At 40.3% G+C, this 14,459-nt stretch overlaps 1 protein-coding gene across 5 annotated transcripts; it reads left to right on the top strand.

Annotated features, from left to right (window-relative positions):
* Positions 1 to 466: 466 nt before the first annotated feature.
* Positions 467 to 14,444, top strand: LOC104049867 (methylcrotonoyl-CoA carboxylase beta chain, mitochondrial). Of its 5 annotated transcripts, XM_064454843.1 has the most exons (14): positions 713 to 910; positions 1,288 to 1,618; positions 3,306 to 3,502; positions 4,642 to 4,820; positions 5,708 to 5,788; positions 6,226 to 6,404; positions 7,879 to 8,071; positions 9,086 to 9,177; positions 10,087 to 10,243; positions 11,002 to 11,124; positions 11,756 to 11,904; positions 12,481 to 12,562; positions 13,231 to 13,326; positions 14,242 to 14,444. In XM_064454843.1, the coding sequence occupies exons 2-13, from the start codon at positions 1,299 to 1,301 to the stop codon at positions 13,303 to 13,305; spliced, it is 1,827 nt and encodes a 608-aa protein (XP_064310913.1). In that variant the 5' UTR covers positions 713 to 910; positions 1,288 to 1,298; the 3' UTR covers positions 13,306 to 13,326; positions 14,242 to 14,444. The 5 variants fall into 5 exon arrangements, with proteins under 5 accessions (XP_064310912.1, XP_064310913.1, XP_064310911.1 ...); XM_064454842.1 differs by lacking the exons at positions 713 to 910; positions 13,231 to 13,326 and adding an exon at positions 467 to 684; XM_064454841.1 differs by lacking the exon at positions 13,231 to 13,326 and having other exon boundaries at positions 715 to 910.
* Positions 14,445 to 14,459: the final 15 nt, after the last annotated feature.

The following is a 14,459-nucleotide window of genomic DNA, read 5'->3' as shown; positions in this document are numbered from 1 at the left end:
AGGCAACAAGCAGTAATTTCTAGAAGGTTATGCCATGACTTAACAATAGCAAACTGACTGAAGCAGCCCACGGACAGGATGAGGTATAGAAGGAAAAAATCAAATTCGTTTAAATACTTTAATGATAAACTTAATTAGGCCGAGCAGTTACAGCTTCAAATAGCTTACAACTATTCTTGAGAGGTACAGTGTCACTCAAAATATCATCTGCAAGCACCCAGCAGCGTTGTCTGTAGGACATATAATACGCTACACAAAAGGAGCACATTGTAAAGGAGATGTTTTGTGGCCATCCTGTATTTAATGGCCAGCAAAGCACCGGCGTGTTATTTTTGAGGCTAGTTGGGTCTGTAACATTCGGTATTGCCCAACAACACGTAATTTACAAATCAAACACGTGTGCTGGCGTATGTAATTGCACTTATTTCCTAGAGCATCAATTCAGTTTGCTCCCCGTGGTATTTTTGTAACGTTTGCCCTTCCAAGGCGACGCTGCCACAGCGTTACCCAGGCCTCCCCTGAGGGCACAGGCCCGGCCTGCGCCGTGCCCAGGCACCGGCGGGGGCTGAGGCGGCGGGAGCGCCCGCTGGTCCGGGAGGGGACGCAGAGCGGTGGGCGGCAGCACCCGAGCCAGGGCACCGCCGAGGGACACCGGGACCGGGCCCAGCACGTCTCCTTCGGAAGGCAAGGGAGGCGGCGCCCGGCGCTACCACCCCGCTCCGGCTGTGTGGGGCAGCGGGCGGGAAACCGCGGCGCGGCGCCAGCAGGCCGGCCCGGCCCGGCCCGGCCCCGGGGCGCAGCACGGCTCCGCCGGGAGCAGCGGAGGCTGCGCGGGGGCGGGCCGCCGTGTGGGCTTGCGGAGCCGCTGCGAGGCGGGCCCGGACCGGACGGCTCAGCGGCGGCTGCCCGCGTAAGGGTCGGCGGGGACGCGGGGGAAGCCGCGGCAGGCGCGGGAAGGCGGGAGGGGAGGTAGCGGCGGACGGGCTGGCCGGGGAGCCCCGCCGGAGGGCCCGCGGCCCCGCGCTTCCTGCTCCGGGGACGGGCGCTGAGGGGCCGCCCGGCCCCGCCTCCGCCATGCCTCGCAGGCCCGGCCAGGCCCGCTCCCGGTGTCTGCTGCGTCCCCGCGGGTCTCGGGGCGCTGCCGCCGCCCGAGGGGCTCCCCTGCCCGGGTAGGGTGCCCTCACCGCCCCGAGCGGCGCCGCGGCGGAGTGCCCGTTCTGCCTCGCAGCCGAGGGAATCGGAAGTTTGATTTGTGGCAATAAATGCTGGCTTTTTTCTCCCTTTCAGTTCTTAGGGTCATGTGGAACACTGTCACCCTCTGCTCCCTTGGCAGACTGCCCCCCAAGGCCGCATCTCTGCTGCTTCCAAGGTTACAAACTTTAAATTGCGTGTTCGAAAGAAACTATAAGGACTTGTGTCATGGTAAACAACCCACACGCATACTGCAGAATCAGGGGTTGAAAAGGACACGCGATGTGCTTCCCTGCCGTTTAGTAAGTAATAAAGCAAAATACAGACGGTATGCAAAAACTTACCCTGTTTTAGATGGACGTATCCTGTCCGTGTATCGACATGTGTTTGAAGAAAATCTAAGGAACAGTGAGGCTGTTATTAAAAGGTAATAAACTGCTTATGTGGTGTTTAAAAAATGTTGCTGCTGGTGAGGTGTATGTTACTTAGAGGCACTTTTAGGAACTTTTAACATAGGAAGAATGCTAATTAAAAAGTTCAGAGACTAAAAAAAAAATTGGGTTTTTAACAAGTCCAGAGACTAAGAAAAAAAATATGTTGGTTTTTTTTCCCCCCTAACCATTTTGAAGCTTAAACTAGATTCTGTGCTGCTCTGTTCTTGGGTAGCTTCTCTGCAGAGTGAATTTTGCAAGGATCTGCACTTAAAAATTTCAGCTGCCCAGAAGAGGTGCCTAAATGTTGTCTGAAATGCCTAAGCCTAGGTGCAGACTGTATTTAAATTGGTGCCATGTGACATTGTTTTGCATATATTGCCAAGAAGTATTTTTTCTAGACCTTCATAAAATTTCTTTCCTGTTTGATTTTTGAATGCAAAGACATAAATGGTGTCTCACACAATTACAGATCCCTCCTGAGAGAGTAGGTGACAGTTATTGCAATTAATCACGATGCACTGGTAAAACCAGGAAAGTGTAATTTATATGTTTGTCCTTAAAGATTAGATGGTAAAAATTCAAAGGCCTTTGTTCAGAGGAAAGATGCATGAGCTGGAAGCAAAGCTATGGAAAACACACTGTGCCCTCCTGTGGTGGCATTTATGACATTATTAAAAATCCTTAGCTTTTTTCTCCTGAGGTTTTTCAATCTCTACAGTCTGCAGGAAGCCACAATAAGATAATGGAGTCACGTACAAAGTGGTGTGTAAGTAGTTATGTTAGTAGTATTTTTAGTTAAAGATAGTGCATCTTGGTGAAAAATATTTTACTTTAAATAAATTAAGAACCTGGTTTATTTAAGACCAAAACTATTCAATACCACATTTGTTTACAGTTTATTCAATTCTTTATCTGTACTTGGTGCTGTCCCAACAATAACATTGGTAATGACTTCCTCTCTTGATGGTTGTAGTGACACTGCAGTGTTCACTACTTGTAAAGTATATCTTCTGTGCTGTAGAGTGTGCATTTCTTCTAGATTTAGTAATTTATTCTACTTAACAGCTACTGATTTTTGTCAGATAAACTTGTTGAGGGGAACTGAAGGAGGAAGCCCTTGACTGGATTCCTCCCTAGAGTAGTTGGAAGAAGGAGGTAAATGTCCATGCTGAATTAGGACTAGCGAATTATGATAGCCTTATTAATAGCTGCAAGTTTATAGGCTAATGTTGTTGTAGGATAATATCAAAGTCAGCTGTGGTTGCTGATGATCAGCCCTTTTTCAGTACTCTGCCCATGAGGCTGCGGGCAGAGATGAAGTATGATCATATATTGTGAAATACTCTGCGCTGGGTGTATATGGGCAGCACCCAGGGGAGGACATAGGTATAATAAAGTCTACTAGCTATGAACATAAACTACAGAGAATATTTATATTATTTCGCTCTTTTTTTGTCTCTCTTAGACAATTTTTGAATAACAAAACTAAAATGCTTGCTTTAAATAACAAACCTTTGCTTTTTATTATGCTTTGTAAGAAAAAATAATCTGACAATGTGAATTAATCTGCATTCTCATACCATTGGTAAGAAAACTGCAATACATTTAAGTACTATGTTATACCTACTAACTGTAAGTCAAGGTGGTTTACACTAATGGAAACTTTGTTTTTTAAATCAGGTATTCAGAGTTGCTAGAGATGGTCAGTAAAGGAGGGGGAGAAAATGCCATCTTGCGTCATACTCAGAGAAACAAGAAGCTGTTTGTTCGTGAACGCCTGAAGTTGCTACTTGATGATGAGCCTTTTCTTGAGCTGTCTCCACTGGCAGGCCTTGATATGCCGTATGGTGATGTCCCTGCTGCTGGGTGCCTTACTGGTAATTGCCAGCAAATGTAATATTAGATGTAATGGGAAATTGATGACGGTCATTTGTTTCATTGCTCATATGTTTAAGTATGATTCAGATTAGATCTAAAGATCCATCTTTAGATGGCCTGAGGGCATTGTTTTGAGCAGCCCGTGTTGGAGATGCAGCCCAGAAGGAAGAATTGTTTTGAACTAACCTGACCCTTAATATAATTTGAGAGATGCTGTTTAGGTGCTGCGATGAGTAAGTGATCGTAGGCAGTGTACGTTAGTTGTAGTCTCTGTGCTGCACACCTTCCTGTACTAACCAGCCTTGCTCACTGAAGTTAAGGTGTTTGTTCTCACTGCAAAAGGAAACAGGATGTATGTAATCAGGTTTATGGAATATTTTAGTATCTTAAGAACGTGCTTTCCTAGGGAAAGTGGACTCAGTTCTATCCAGTAGCAGCTCCCAACATGAAAGAGTTCAGCCAGTATTGTATCATTCTTCTGCGATCTTTGCTGGGTAATCTGGAAGAAACCTGTAACGAAAAAAAGTTTATTCATTTCTTCTAGATTTAGTAATTTATTCTGCTTACCAGTGACTGATTTTTGTCTCAAAAAAATTTAGAACGATGTGTCAAATACACTGAAGTCTGTTAAAAGAAAGGGGACAAAGTTACTGAGTGACACAGGAACTGCGAGATTTATTTTGTAACATTTTTCAAATAACAGACAAGTCTTTTCATTGCATTTTGAAGAGCAGTTCCAGTTTAAAAAGTACCTAGAAGAATAGAGCATGAAATTCTATCTTTTGTCACACAGATTGTTACATTTTTCAGTTTTATATAGGTAATTTGTAATTGCCTTCCCTGTTATCTCCAGAGTTGGAAGTCAGACTGTGGATTTTTTTCTTTTATATTGTCACCAGGAGTAAGTTTATTTCAAGTTCTGTCTTCTGTCATTTAATTCTTTTTAAAGTGTCATTAGCTTTCAGTTTGTTTTTCCAGAGAAGAACTATAGATTTCTTGCCTGTGTGGTATTTGCGACTTAATTTGCAGCTTCCTGATGCAGTAGTACCAAAGGAACATCCTAGCTATATTTTGGTCCCCCTGTTTCACCTATGGTATTTTAGAGAGTCCTGATAAGTATCTGTGGTACCACTTGCAGGAATTGGCAAAATCTGTGGGGTCTGGTGTGTCTTCACTGCAAATGATGCAACTGTGAAAGGAGGAACTATTTATCCAATTGGAGTGAAGAAACAGTTAAGAGCTCAAGAAATAGCCATGCAGAACCGACTGTTATCTGTGTACCTTGTTGACAGCGGGGGAGCATTCCTGCCACTGCAGGTTGTGTCAGAACCACTTCACAGAACAAAATACCTATGTTTATTTTAACCATACTAATGTTAAGCGATATATCTCAGGTTTACGTTTTGTTTTCCTGGCTGGTTGACTTTCACTGTCTGTTATATTTAAATGGAGTTTTGTCTACAAATTGGAGTCCAGGAGATGCATACCAGTGGTGATTGCTGTGGCTAACCTTGCATCTAGCGTCTAATCAAAATTTAGAAACTTGTATATGAGTGGGGGGACAAAGTGCTGATCAAGCATGGGTATTCCTCAGTGTGCTGAAATGCTTTGGTGTCTTTAATAAATTAGTACATTGTTTGAGGTTTCTATCTGCAACTCCAGAGTCTATAAAATTACTCTGTATTTTATTGTAATGTTTGTGATAGTAATGCAGTAACCTCCATGGTCTTTGAAAAATGTAGTTTTTAAAATTCTTACTGTAAAAGGAGAATTTGCACAGGTTACTGTCCAATGTACAGAGGTCATGCTGTCACAGAGACTGTAGTAGTTCCTTCTCCAGACTGAAAGCAAATGTAGAAAACAATTTTTACATGGCTTAAGGAATTGTGTTGAAAACTAAAAAGGGAAACTGCTGAAGTAATTTCACAGATAAAGTATGAGCATGAGCTTGCCCTTCTCCATGCTTACAGTCTCAGTTTGTGTAGAATAAATTGGTTTCACAAAAAATTGTGAAACTTACCTCTGCTTTCGAAAGGGGAATAAACACTGTAGCGAATGCTGTGTGTGTAGGTTTCAGGTATCATGTTAGTAGTGACCTTTCCAGGGTCGGTTACAATGCATTTGTGACTGAATGGTGGGACGAGGAAGTGCTGGCTTTTGTGGTTAATATTGAAACTCACTTTGTCTTTTCTCTGTAATGTCAGTCAGAGCTGTTTCCTGACAAGTCACACGGTGGCAGAGTTTTCTACAATGAAGCAATAATGTCTGCCATGAGAATCCCTCAGGTACAGTGTCATTTGGAGTACAAGTAAGTGTAGTGTGTGTGATCAGTAGAGTTCTGAAAAAAGTTTTGTTCTAATACAGATTCTAGGAACAACTCTCAAACATGCAAAAAATTTTCTAAAGCTCATTTTTTCGATTTGTGGGGGAGGGATATTCAAACAGTATCTCATATAACAGAATACTTCAGCCTTAAGGATCCTCTAAGTGTTTACCGACTGATCATGATGGAAAAGCATAAAATCATTAGGTTATTTCAAAGTAAACATTGAACTCTTTCAAAAACAGCATTGTTGTTTATGCTGGTATTTGTATCTCTAGTTCATTGTTCCCCAAGCTGTGATTTAGTCTCTTGAACTTTTCTGAAACAAATGTAATGGTTTTGCCTTTCCATTCTCCTCTCTCCAACATCTTGGTTTGTTTTGGTTTCTTTGTCCTTTAGGTGGCAGTGGTGTGCGGCTCCTGTGTCGCTGGAGGTGCTTATGTTCCAACCATGACAGAAGAAGTTGTAATGATAGATAAAATCAGTACACTGTTCCTTGCTGGCCCACCTCTGGTAAAAGCTGCTACAGGAGAATATGTCTCTCCTGAGGACCTAGGAGGAGCTAAACTTCACTCTAAGTATGTGAAATAAGTCTTAAAAATAGGAGAGAATTCAGCATATTTAGCTCTGAAGAAACTGTCTTTTAATCTTAAAATAATGTGAATGAAGCTACTCCAGTGACAGGACACAATATGGTCCTCAAGGACTGAAAAACATGCACTGAAAAAAACCCAACAGTAGAAATGATACATGAATTATTGTAAAGGTTGGTGGCATTCAGTTATATATGTGGGAGTATCATGGGGCTAGATATAACTCCCTGAAATGAAAAAAGTAACATGTCATTGTAATTTCAACGTTACTACTTTCCACTTCCACTGTGTGTATATATATACACACGCATACTCTGATAGAAATCTCCTGTAACTGCAGAGGTCAGGGTCCAGGCCAAAAGTGGAACCTATTATTACACTGTTTGCTTTCCTTCTCAGGTATGGGGGTTTTTGTTAGATCAGCCAAATGGAAGTAAAATTAAGTGATGGTATGGGGTGAAGCAGGGAATGGACAAATCTGGATTTGGTTGCCCATTCTTCCACATACTTTCTGAGCAACTTCAGGCAAGTCAGTTCCTCCGTGCCTCAGAGGGACCAGCTATAGAAGAGGGATCGTATAATTTCTTTACCTAATGTAATTGTTATCAGGATACAAATATTAAATAGTTGTGAGTGTTTGAATACTGTGATGATGAGGAAAATGCATAAGAAATTATCTTTTCTTCCCTAAACTAATGAGTGGAGAGGTGGTATGACTTCTTTCCATTTCTCTGCTTCTGAAGACACTAGACTAACTCACTGCAGAGAAGAATCTGAATGCTTGTAAAATTACCTGAAGCAAAGAAGAAAAATGGAAAGCCTGCCTGCTTCTGCTGTTAATGAGGTCCTCATAGCAGGAGATGAGCAAGCAGGAAATAAACCTGATAGCTATCTAACCATTTCTTTAATACCATTTTTCTATCTCAGAAATATCTGTAGTTGTCAAAATGGTTATTCCCTTCTAGTTAGGGGAACAGTGTGGCTTGCTTGCTTGGTTCTGGGAGTTCTATGCTGTGTGTATGGTGACCAGATTCCATACCTTTCTCACAAAGACAAATACTAGTGTGACAGCTAACTGTGTTACACGTAATAAGTTACTGTCTTTATCTGGGCTGGAAGTGCTTATTTTGAAAGAATTTTAAAAGTTTATTTTCCCTTTATTATCTTGTTCACATCATCATCATCATGAAAGTAAATTCAAAGGGCTGTCTTTAATATAGGTAAACACAAAAGTCACAGGGAAGAACTTCTTACTATGAATAATTTTGGGGATTGGGTTGCTCAGAAATTCCACTGACTTAACTGCTTTCAGCTCGTTCATACAAGAGCAAAATCACACAATATTTTCAGGGAGTTTGTAAGGTCACAGTGCAGATTAAGGTTTTTCCTTTAGTTGGGTTTTCTATCAGACTTCAGATTTCGTTAATTCAATACTAATTAATGTTGCGCTCTCTCCTAGAGTCAGTGGTTGTAGTGACCATTTTGCATCTTCAGAAAAGGAAGCCTATGAATGCGTTCGAAATATTATCTCTACATTGAATTATGATCCACTGCCAGAGGAGGTCATGGAGCATGACAGTCCTCTGTATAGTTCTGATGAGCTCTTGGGACTGGCACCACAAGATTATAGGTGTACTCTTCCTGTAAAATTGGTAAGGTGGAAGATACTGTATTCCTTCATCCTTCCAGTCTGCTCTGTCTAGTAGCTGTGGATTAACAGGCAGCAGGCTGTTCTCCCTTGGAGAATCCTGAAGTACCTGAGATATTCTGTATTATTGCTTAATCAGTTGCCAAACTGTCCTTGAGTCTGCAGCAAAGCAGAGTGGCAACAATTCTGTAAAATTATAGAAAATATTTAAGTCGAAAACCTGCTAGAAATAAGATAATTATGGATTATGCCAGCTGATTCCCCATCTGCTTCCATGCAGTGTTTGAGATGGTGTTATGTCAGTATGTCTTGTACTGTGTTGGCTGCCTTGAGAATGTGCATCCCTTTAGCGTCCTGTTTTCCGCTTCCCCTGCCTCCCCCCCAAGTAAAGACTTGCTTGTGTAATTTAAATGACTAATGAAAATACTGCTGGAAGAAACAACAAAGCTCAAATTAAATGTGTTTGAGGCTGGGACAGGTGCTAATATGTAAGCAGAGACATGCAGAACTGCCCACACTGTTTTCATGGTGTTTTTCTAGAAGAGTCTCCAAGGATGTGAATCCACTATCTTTTCCAGGGGTAGGCTCCTACAGTTAAGGGGATTGACTGTAGAAAGCAGTGTAGCTTTGAAGGCAGCTTTTAAACTGTGTTCAGTAAAAAGCATGAGCAGTATGCTGCCGAGTGTTTCTTATGCACACAAACTGTAACTGCACATGTGGGGTTTTTTTACAACATTGTAAAGCACATGAACAACTGCTCTGTAACACTGAAATAATTTTGGAGTTGAACTTTGGCCCAAAATACATGGTTGGTAATCCAATGTAAACATAAATTTTGTTTTGTGCATATTGAGTATTAAGCAGAGTGTAAGACATAAGAGGGCCTCTGTGTTCATTTAGGTTGGCTTCTTGCATTGTACAGGTCTTCTTACTATTTGAACAGAGCATATCTTTTAGCAGAACAATCCTATTTTCACTTAAATTTGTGTAGGAAAGACTGTATTTTTTTTTTATGCAGATTCTGAGCCGTCTGATGGATGGAAGCAGATTCCAGGAATTCAAGGCTACTTATGGAACAACATTAGTAACAGGATTTGGCCATGTGGAAGGGTAAGGCCATAATATTTCACTATCGAAATGTATGGACGTATTGGTCTAAATAGCTTTCATATCATCATCAGGTTTCATAGTATTCCAGTAACAATGTTTATAAAATTCTGAATCAGTCAAGAGTTGATAATAAAATACTTCTAGAAAGCCTGGTCTTCTATCTCTGAGCAGTGAATCTCAGGCCGATAGCAGCAAAGAGTGATTACAAATGAATGGTTTTCATTGCCTTGTGAAATGATCTGTTTGTTCACAAAAACTACTAGCCAGACAGTTGGAACATTGAAGTCTCAGCAGATTCCTTAAGAAATAAGAAACAGCATTTTTAAGTGTTCCTTCCCAAACTGAATTGAAAGCTATCGTCCCTTCTCCCAGATGATGGAGAGGGGCTAATACCCATACAAAAAGCTGTGCATAATTCAGGAGACTGTATTATTAACATATTGATGAAGCATACAACATCCCAGTCAAATAATTTTTTTTTTTTCAAAAAAAGGTAGTAAAATATATTTTTAGAGCCTCTTTAGGTTGAAAGTGTAAACTTTTCAGATTGACTGTTACGTTACAGGAATTAGAGAGAGCCCAGAGTCCTGGCACCTTGTACGTTGTCTTGCAGTGTAAAAAACTCTGTCAGGTCATCTGTAGCTTTATCTGCCCTCTGGGTATGTTAATATGTCCATGCTTTACATATCAGGAGTGCTGTAAGACTTTTTGTTTGTTAGGTATGTGAGGGTCCTTGAGTGAAATGACATGTATAAGTGCATTCTTTTACATTCTGAATTTCTTTAAAAGGGCAGATCTGTCTGTGTGTGTGTACAGATATTTATGTTTCCATTCTTCAGAACATTATGAGCTATAGTTTCATGATTTCTGGGGTTGAAAAGTGGAAATGTTAATGTATCTGTTTTGTAGGCACTTGGTGGGGATAGTGGCTAGCAATGGGGAGCTGTCTCATGATGCTTCTCTCAAGGGTAGCCATTTTGTACAGCTATGCAGTCAGCGGAGTGTTCCCATCCTCTTTTTCCAAAACACTGCTCCACATACAGCAGAGCCAACAAGCATCTCACAGGTATAGCATTTTTAATTCAACATGCTTAATTCTAGTAATACCTACTTCTTGTTTTGTTGAAGATTACGTTTTGAAAGTTATTGTTAGGAAGATAATTTTTTAAAACCACTCTAGATGGTTTAAACCAAGGAGCTTCATAATCACTTTGTTCTTACTTTATTCTCAGTTTATTCTAATTTTAAGCAGGCCTCTAATGCTTTCCTAAAATGGTACTGTCCAGCTGGTATGCAAGCTGTAAAAATTAGGATTTATAGTGCTTTTCACATTGAAACAAAGCCTGTTGATTCTTCCAATACCACTGGGCTCCACAGAAAAATAGATATTTCTCTTTTAGAAGAGTGAAGGCATTGAAGTACAGTACATTTTGTCCTGGGCTACAGAGAGCTTCACAATAGAGTCTACTTCAGATTGCCTGAGCAGAGATTGTTTCTGCAGCCCTGTTCCTCCCAACTGTCACCAGCACTTAAGACAAAGCCTGGGATAATTGTGTTGTACCTGAGCTTTGCTAATGCCTGGGAGAGCTAGGGTTGCACTGTATTGTAGGTTTTTGCACACTGGTTATAATTGTTTTGCTGATTTACATTGTAAAGTAAGTGCATAATGGGCTAGTGTAGTTAATGATGCTGTTTTACTGTTGTGGAAGAAGTGATCATACAGAATTGTAAGGAAAGAACTGCTTTAGAAATACAAGTTTGGTGGGAGTGGAGGGAATATAGAAGAAAGACTTACAGGATCTAAAATCTTTATTGTCATTTCAGGCAGAGGCTCACTCCAACAGATTAAAAGCCCAGGCCTCCATGATGGCTGCTGTTGCTTGTGCTGCTGTTCCCAAAATAACCATTGTAATCGGTGGCTGTTACGGAAGCGAAAGTTATGTTATGGTACGGGTAGCCTAAACGCTAATGGGTTTGGTCATAGACTTTCTACACTCTGCCAGGATTTCACAGCACTTTATTTTTAAAACTGTCAGCTGTTGTTACATACATTTAACTCTATTCATTATTTTAGCTACTTTTAAAGTAAGAAATGCATCACAAGATGTTATTATAGAAAATTTGTTCTGCATCTAAGAATGTAGAGCCAGTTCTAAAAAAACAGGTTATCTGAAAATATCCCTACTTGGAGCCAATCCTGCCTTTTTCTCAGCACATGTTGTTTGTTTTCAGTGATCAAGGAGCACGTCTCCTTTAGTTGTGCTACTACGTGTGCTGTTCATGCTGCTAGTAGGTGCAGTAGGGCTTTTTGTTTGCTCATAATGAAGCATGTAAATGCTTGGAGGAAAAATGAAATAATAAAATAGCAATATTGAAGGCAGTGGGGATTATGATGGTTGCTACCGCAGGGTGTCTGTACTGATACAGGAGCTGTAGCTGTAATGGTAAAGGAGCTGTATTGTTAATGCTTTACAAATTAAACTATTACATTCTGCTTTGAACTTCATTGTGTTATCCTACAGCCATCTTTTTGTGACTAATTTCAATGAGTTTTTACTGTGCCTTCTTTTTTTTGTAGTGTGGGAGATCATTCAGTCCAAACTTCCTGTTCTTGTGGCCTAATGCAAGAGTTGCTCTTGTGGATTCAAGACATTTCTCCACAGTCCCACAAGCTGGGGACAATGACTGTACAGCAGATGAATCAGAGCTAAAACGTCTGAAAGAAAAGTGAGGACATTAAATATAAACCTTTGCAGTTGCACTGGTATTTAATTAGTTGAATTACTTACTTTTGTTCGTCAGCACATCCCAGACAAATAAAGCAACACTGAATCTACTGAAAAATATTTCAAATTCCCATGGAATTCCATACCTGCTTTTAGGATCTTCTCAAGGAAACAGAAATGTTTGACTTAAAAAAACCAAACCCTCCAAACCCCTCAAAACAACAAAAAACCAAAAACACCCACAAAAACAAAACAGTAACAACCCCCAAAACCAAAAAATACCCAGCCCCCCCCACCCCCCTGAAACCATACAACCCAAAATCAAGCAATTGTTTAATATGCAGCAGAACATCTTATCTTCTGAATGTGGAGGATGGTCTGTACTGCACAATGATCAGATCGTTTATGTATTATTGTATTATTTTCTGGATTCTAATTAATTTTAACAGTAATATTGCACATTCACTTGAAATTGAAGTATATGCCTTTTTCATCTATGATTTTGTTTTACCGGCCTGATTTTTTTTTAATTACATTTTTCTGCTTTTAAGCTTATTTTATACTCCGTCCTTTCCAGGCTAGAGGAAGAAAGCAGTGCATTTTACTCCTCTGCCAGACTCTGGGATGATGGTGTAATTCTACCTCAAAATACTAGAAAGGTAGGGTTTTTCCTTATATGTTCTTTACAGTACATTTAATCCGTGGATCTCAAAAGGGTCTTGCAGCATATGCGCAAGCCTGTGGTTCGCCCAAGGCAAGTGGCACGCTGATGCCCGGAACTGGGTCTCCCTCTTCCCGCTGCATTTTCTGTGGCATTTAGACTTGGAATTCTCATCTCTTCTCCTCCCCATTAGCCTATCCAAAAAGTTTCTGTTGAATTCTAGTTACTTGACTACAGCATGTCCTCACCGAACCTCTTAATTGACTTTACCATTTGATTCTGTATCTCAATCCTTTCTTTTTCAGTCTTGCCTGATCACCCATATCTTCACTCTTTTTAAGTTCAAGTGCTTCACCATTCACATCGTTTCCTTGCCTTTTCCTAGGATGTTTCTTTTTGCTATTTTCTCTTTGTGCTTGTCATTTGCTACTTAGATCTAGGATGCCCTCCCCCCTTTTTATTTAGTTTTTAAGTTGGCAAACATCCACTACATTAGATTCTTTCTGAAAGCTGCCACCTTTGTATTCTATTTTTCCTTGTTATATTGTTCGTTAGCAATACTTAATGTTCTTTGCACTTCGGAAGCTTGTTTACTTAGAGAACACAATTACAGCCTGCTATCAATTAATCCTTCTAAATATGGTATCTATTTATGGTACTACATAGGTGTTAAATATTTTCTGTGGAGTTTATGGGAACTTTGATAATGGAAGAGCAACGAGAAGTATTTTCTTGTACTAGAGCCCAGAGACTACCTCTCAGGTATTTTAAGAACTACACATGGAAAGAAAATATGTGACAGTTGAAATGAATCACTGTTACTCTCAGATAGTTTCTACCAGCACACCACAATTCATGTTTGCATGTTTAGCTGCTTTTTACAATATTGTTTTGGTACTTTATCTCAGTTCCTGCTAAGAAATGGAATTTATATTTGGCTTTGTCTGAACTGGCAGCAGGTACTCATTCAGATCCTTATTGTGCCTTTTTTTTTTTTTAAATGGGCGTTAAGAGACAAGGTGTGCTCCAGTAGCAGTGGAATGTGCACAGTGAAATTAGGAAAATGCCTACTATGACTCTTGATTTCCAACAAGATACAAAAGATTTTGGCAAAGGGGACTGTTATATGCACCATATGATAAAAGTTACCAAAATCTTAATGGAAAATTATCTTGTTTTTAAAGACCAAAACCAGTTCGTATTTTCAGTTCCTGTTGTCACAAAAGACCAAGAAAGATGACTTCTTAGAAAAGGGTGGATGCGGAAGAGCAGGATTTTCTGCTAATTTTTGATATGTGTTTGGAAATCTTAGGAGCATAGCTAAGTAATAACAGAAATGGATTATTACATAATGTATTTTCATTGGAGTATTACAAAAGTAGTTCTCCTGTCACCACAGTGACTTTATAATGGTTCAGTGGCCTCTGTAGGCAATGCATAAACTTTGGGATTCTGAGGACACTTCTTCCTTTACGTTTCCCCTGCCCCAGTGGTACTTTGCACTGACACCTGTTTCCCCTAACACCACAGCGACGACTGTTCATTTTAAATGTTCATTGTTTTGCAAAAAAAAAAAAAAAGAACAAATACCTTATGGAATGAGTGCGTAACTAGTAAGTTTTACTAATTTTTTGTTTCAGAGGCCCATTGCTCATATTGCCTTTTGTTTTTAATTAGGTAATTGCACAGTGCTTAGATATTATAGAACAGCAGAAGTACCAGGTCGTACCTCCGCATCGGCATCCTGTCATCAGAATGTGACTGCAGCCTTTTTCAAATAATCAGCCTTTTAAAGTTAGCACCATGTACTAGAAATCTTTAATGTCAATGATTTTCTAATTCTTTGATACCATTAATAAAGATGTTAAACCACTGCAGACAAGACCTGGACTCTA

The sequence above is a fragment of the Phalacrocorax carbo genome, chromosome 6 (assembly GCF_963921805.1).
Source record: "Phalacrocorax carbo chromosome 6, bPhaCar2.1, whole genome shotgun sequence".
Taxonomy (NCBI): domain Eukaryota; kingdom Metazoa; phylum Chordata; class Aves; order Suliformes; family Phalacrocoracidae; genus Phalacrocorax; species Phalacrocorax carbo.
Note: the sequence above shows the minus strand (reverse complement) of the source record. Positions and strands in the feature narration are given on the sequence as shown.

Bases quoted from the DNA above. Each gene is read 5' to 3' on its own strand.
- LOC104049867 (XM_064454842.1), top strand. From the start codon at position 1,299: ATGTGGAACACTGTCACCCTCTGCTCCCTTGGCAGACTGCCCCCCAAG. The intron at 11,905-12,480 runs GTGAGGACATTA...CGTCCTTTCCAG, and splicing joins CTAAAACGTCTGAAAGAAAA to GCTAGAGGAAGAAAGCAGTG. The intron at 12,563-14,241 runs GTAGGGTTTTTC...GTTTTTAATTAG, and splicing joins TACCTCAAAATACTAGAAAG to GTAATTGCACAGTGCTTAGA.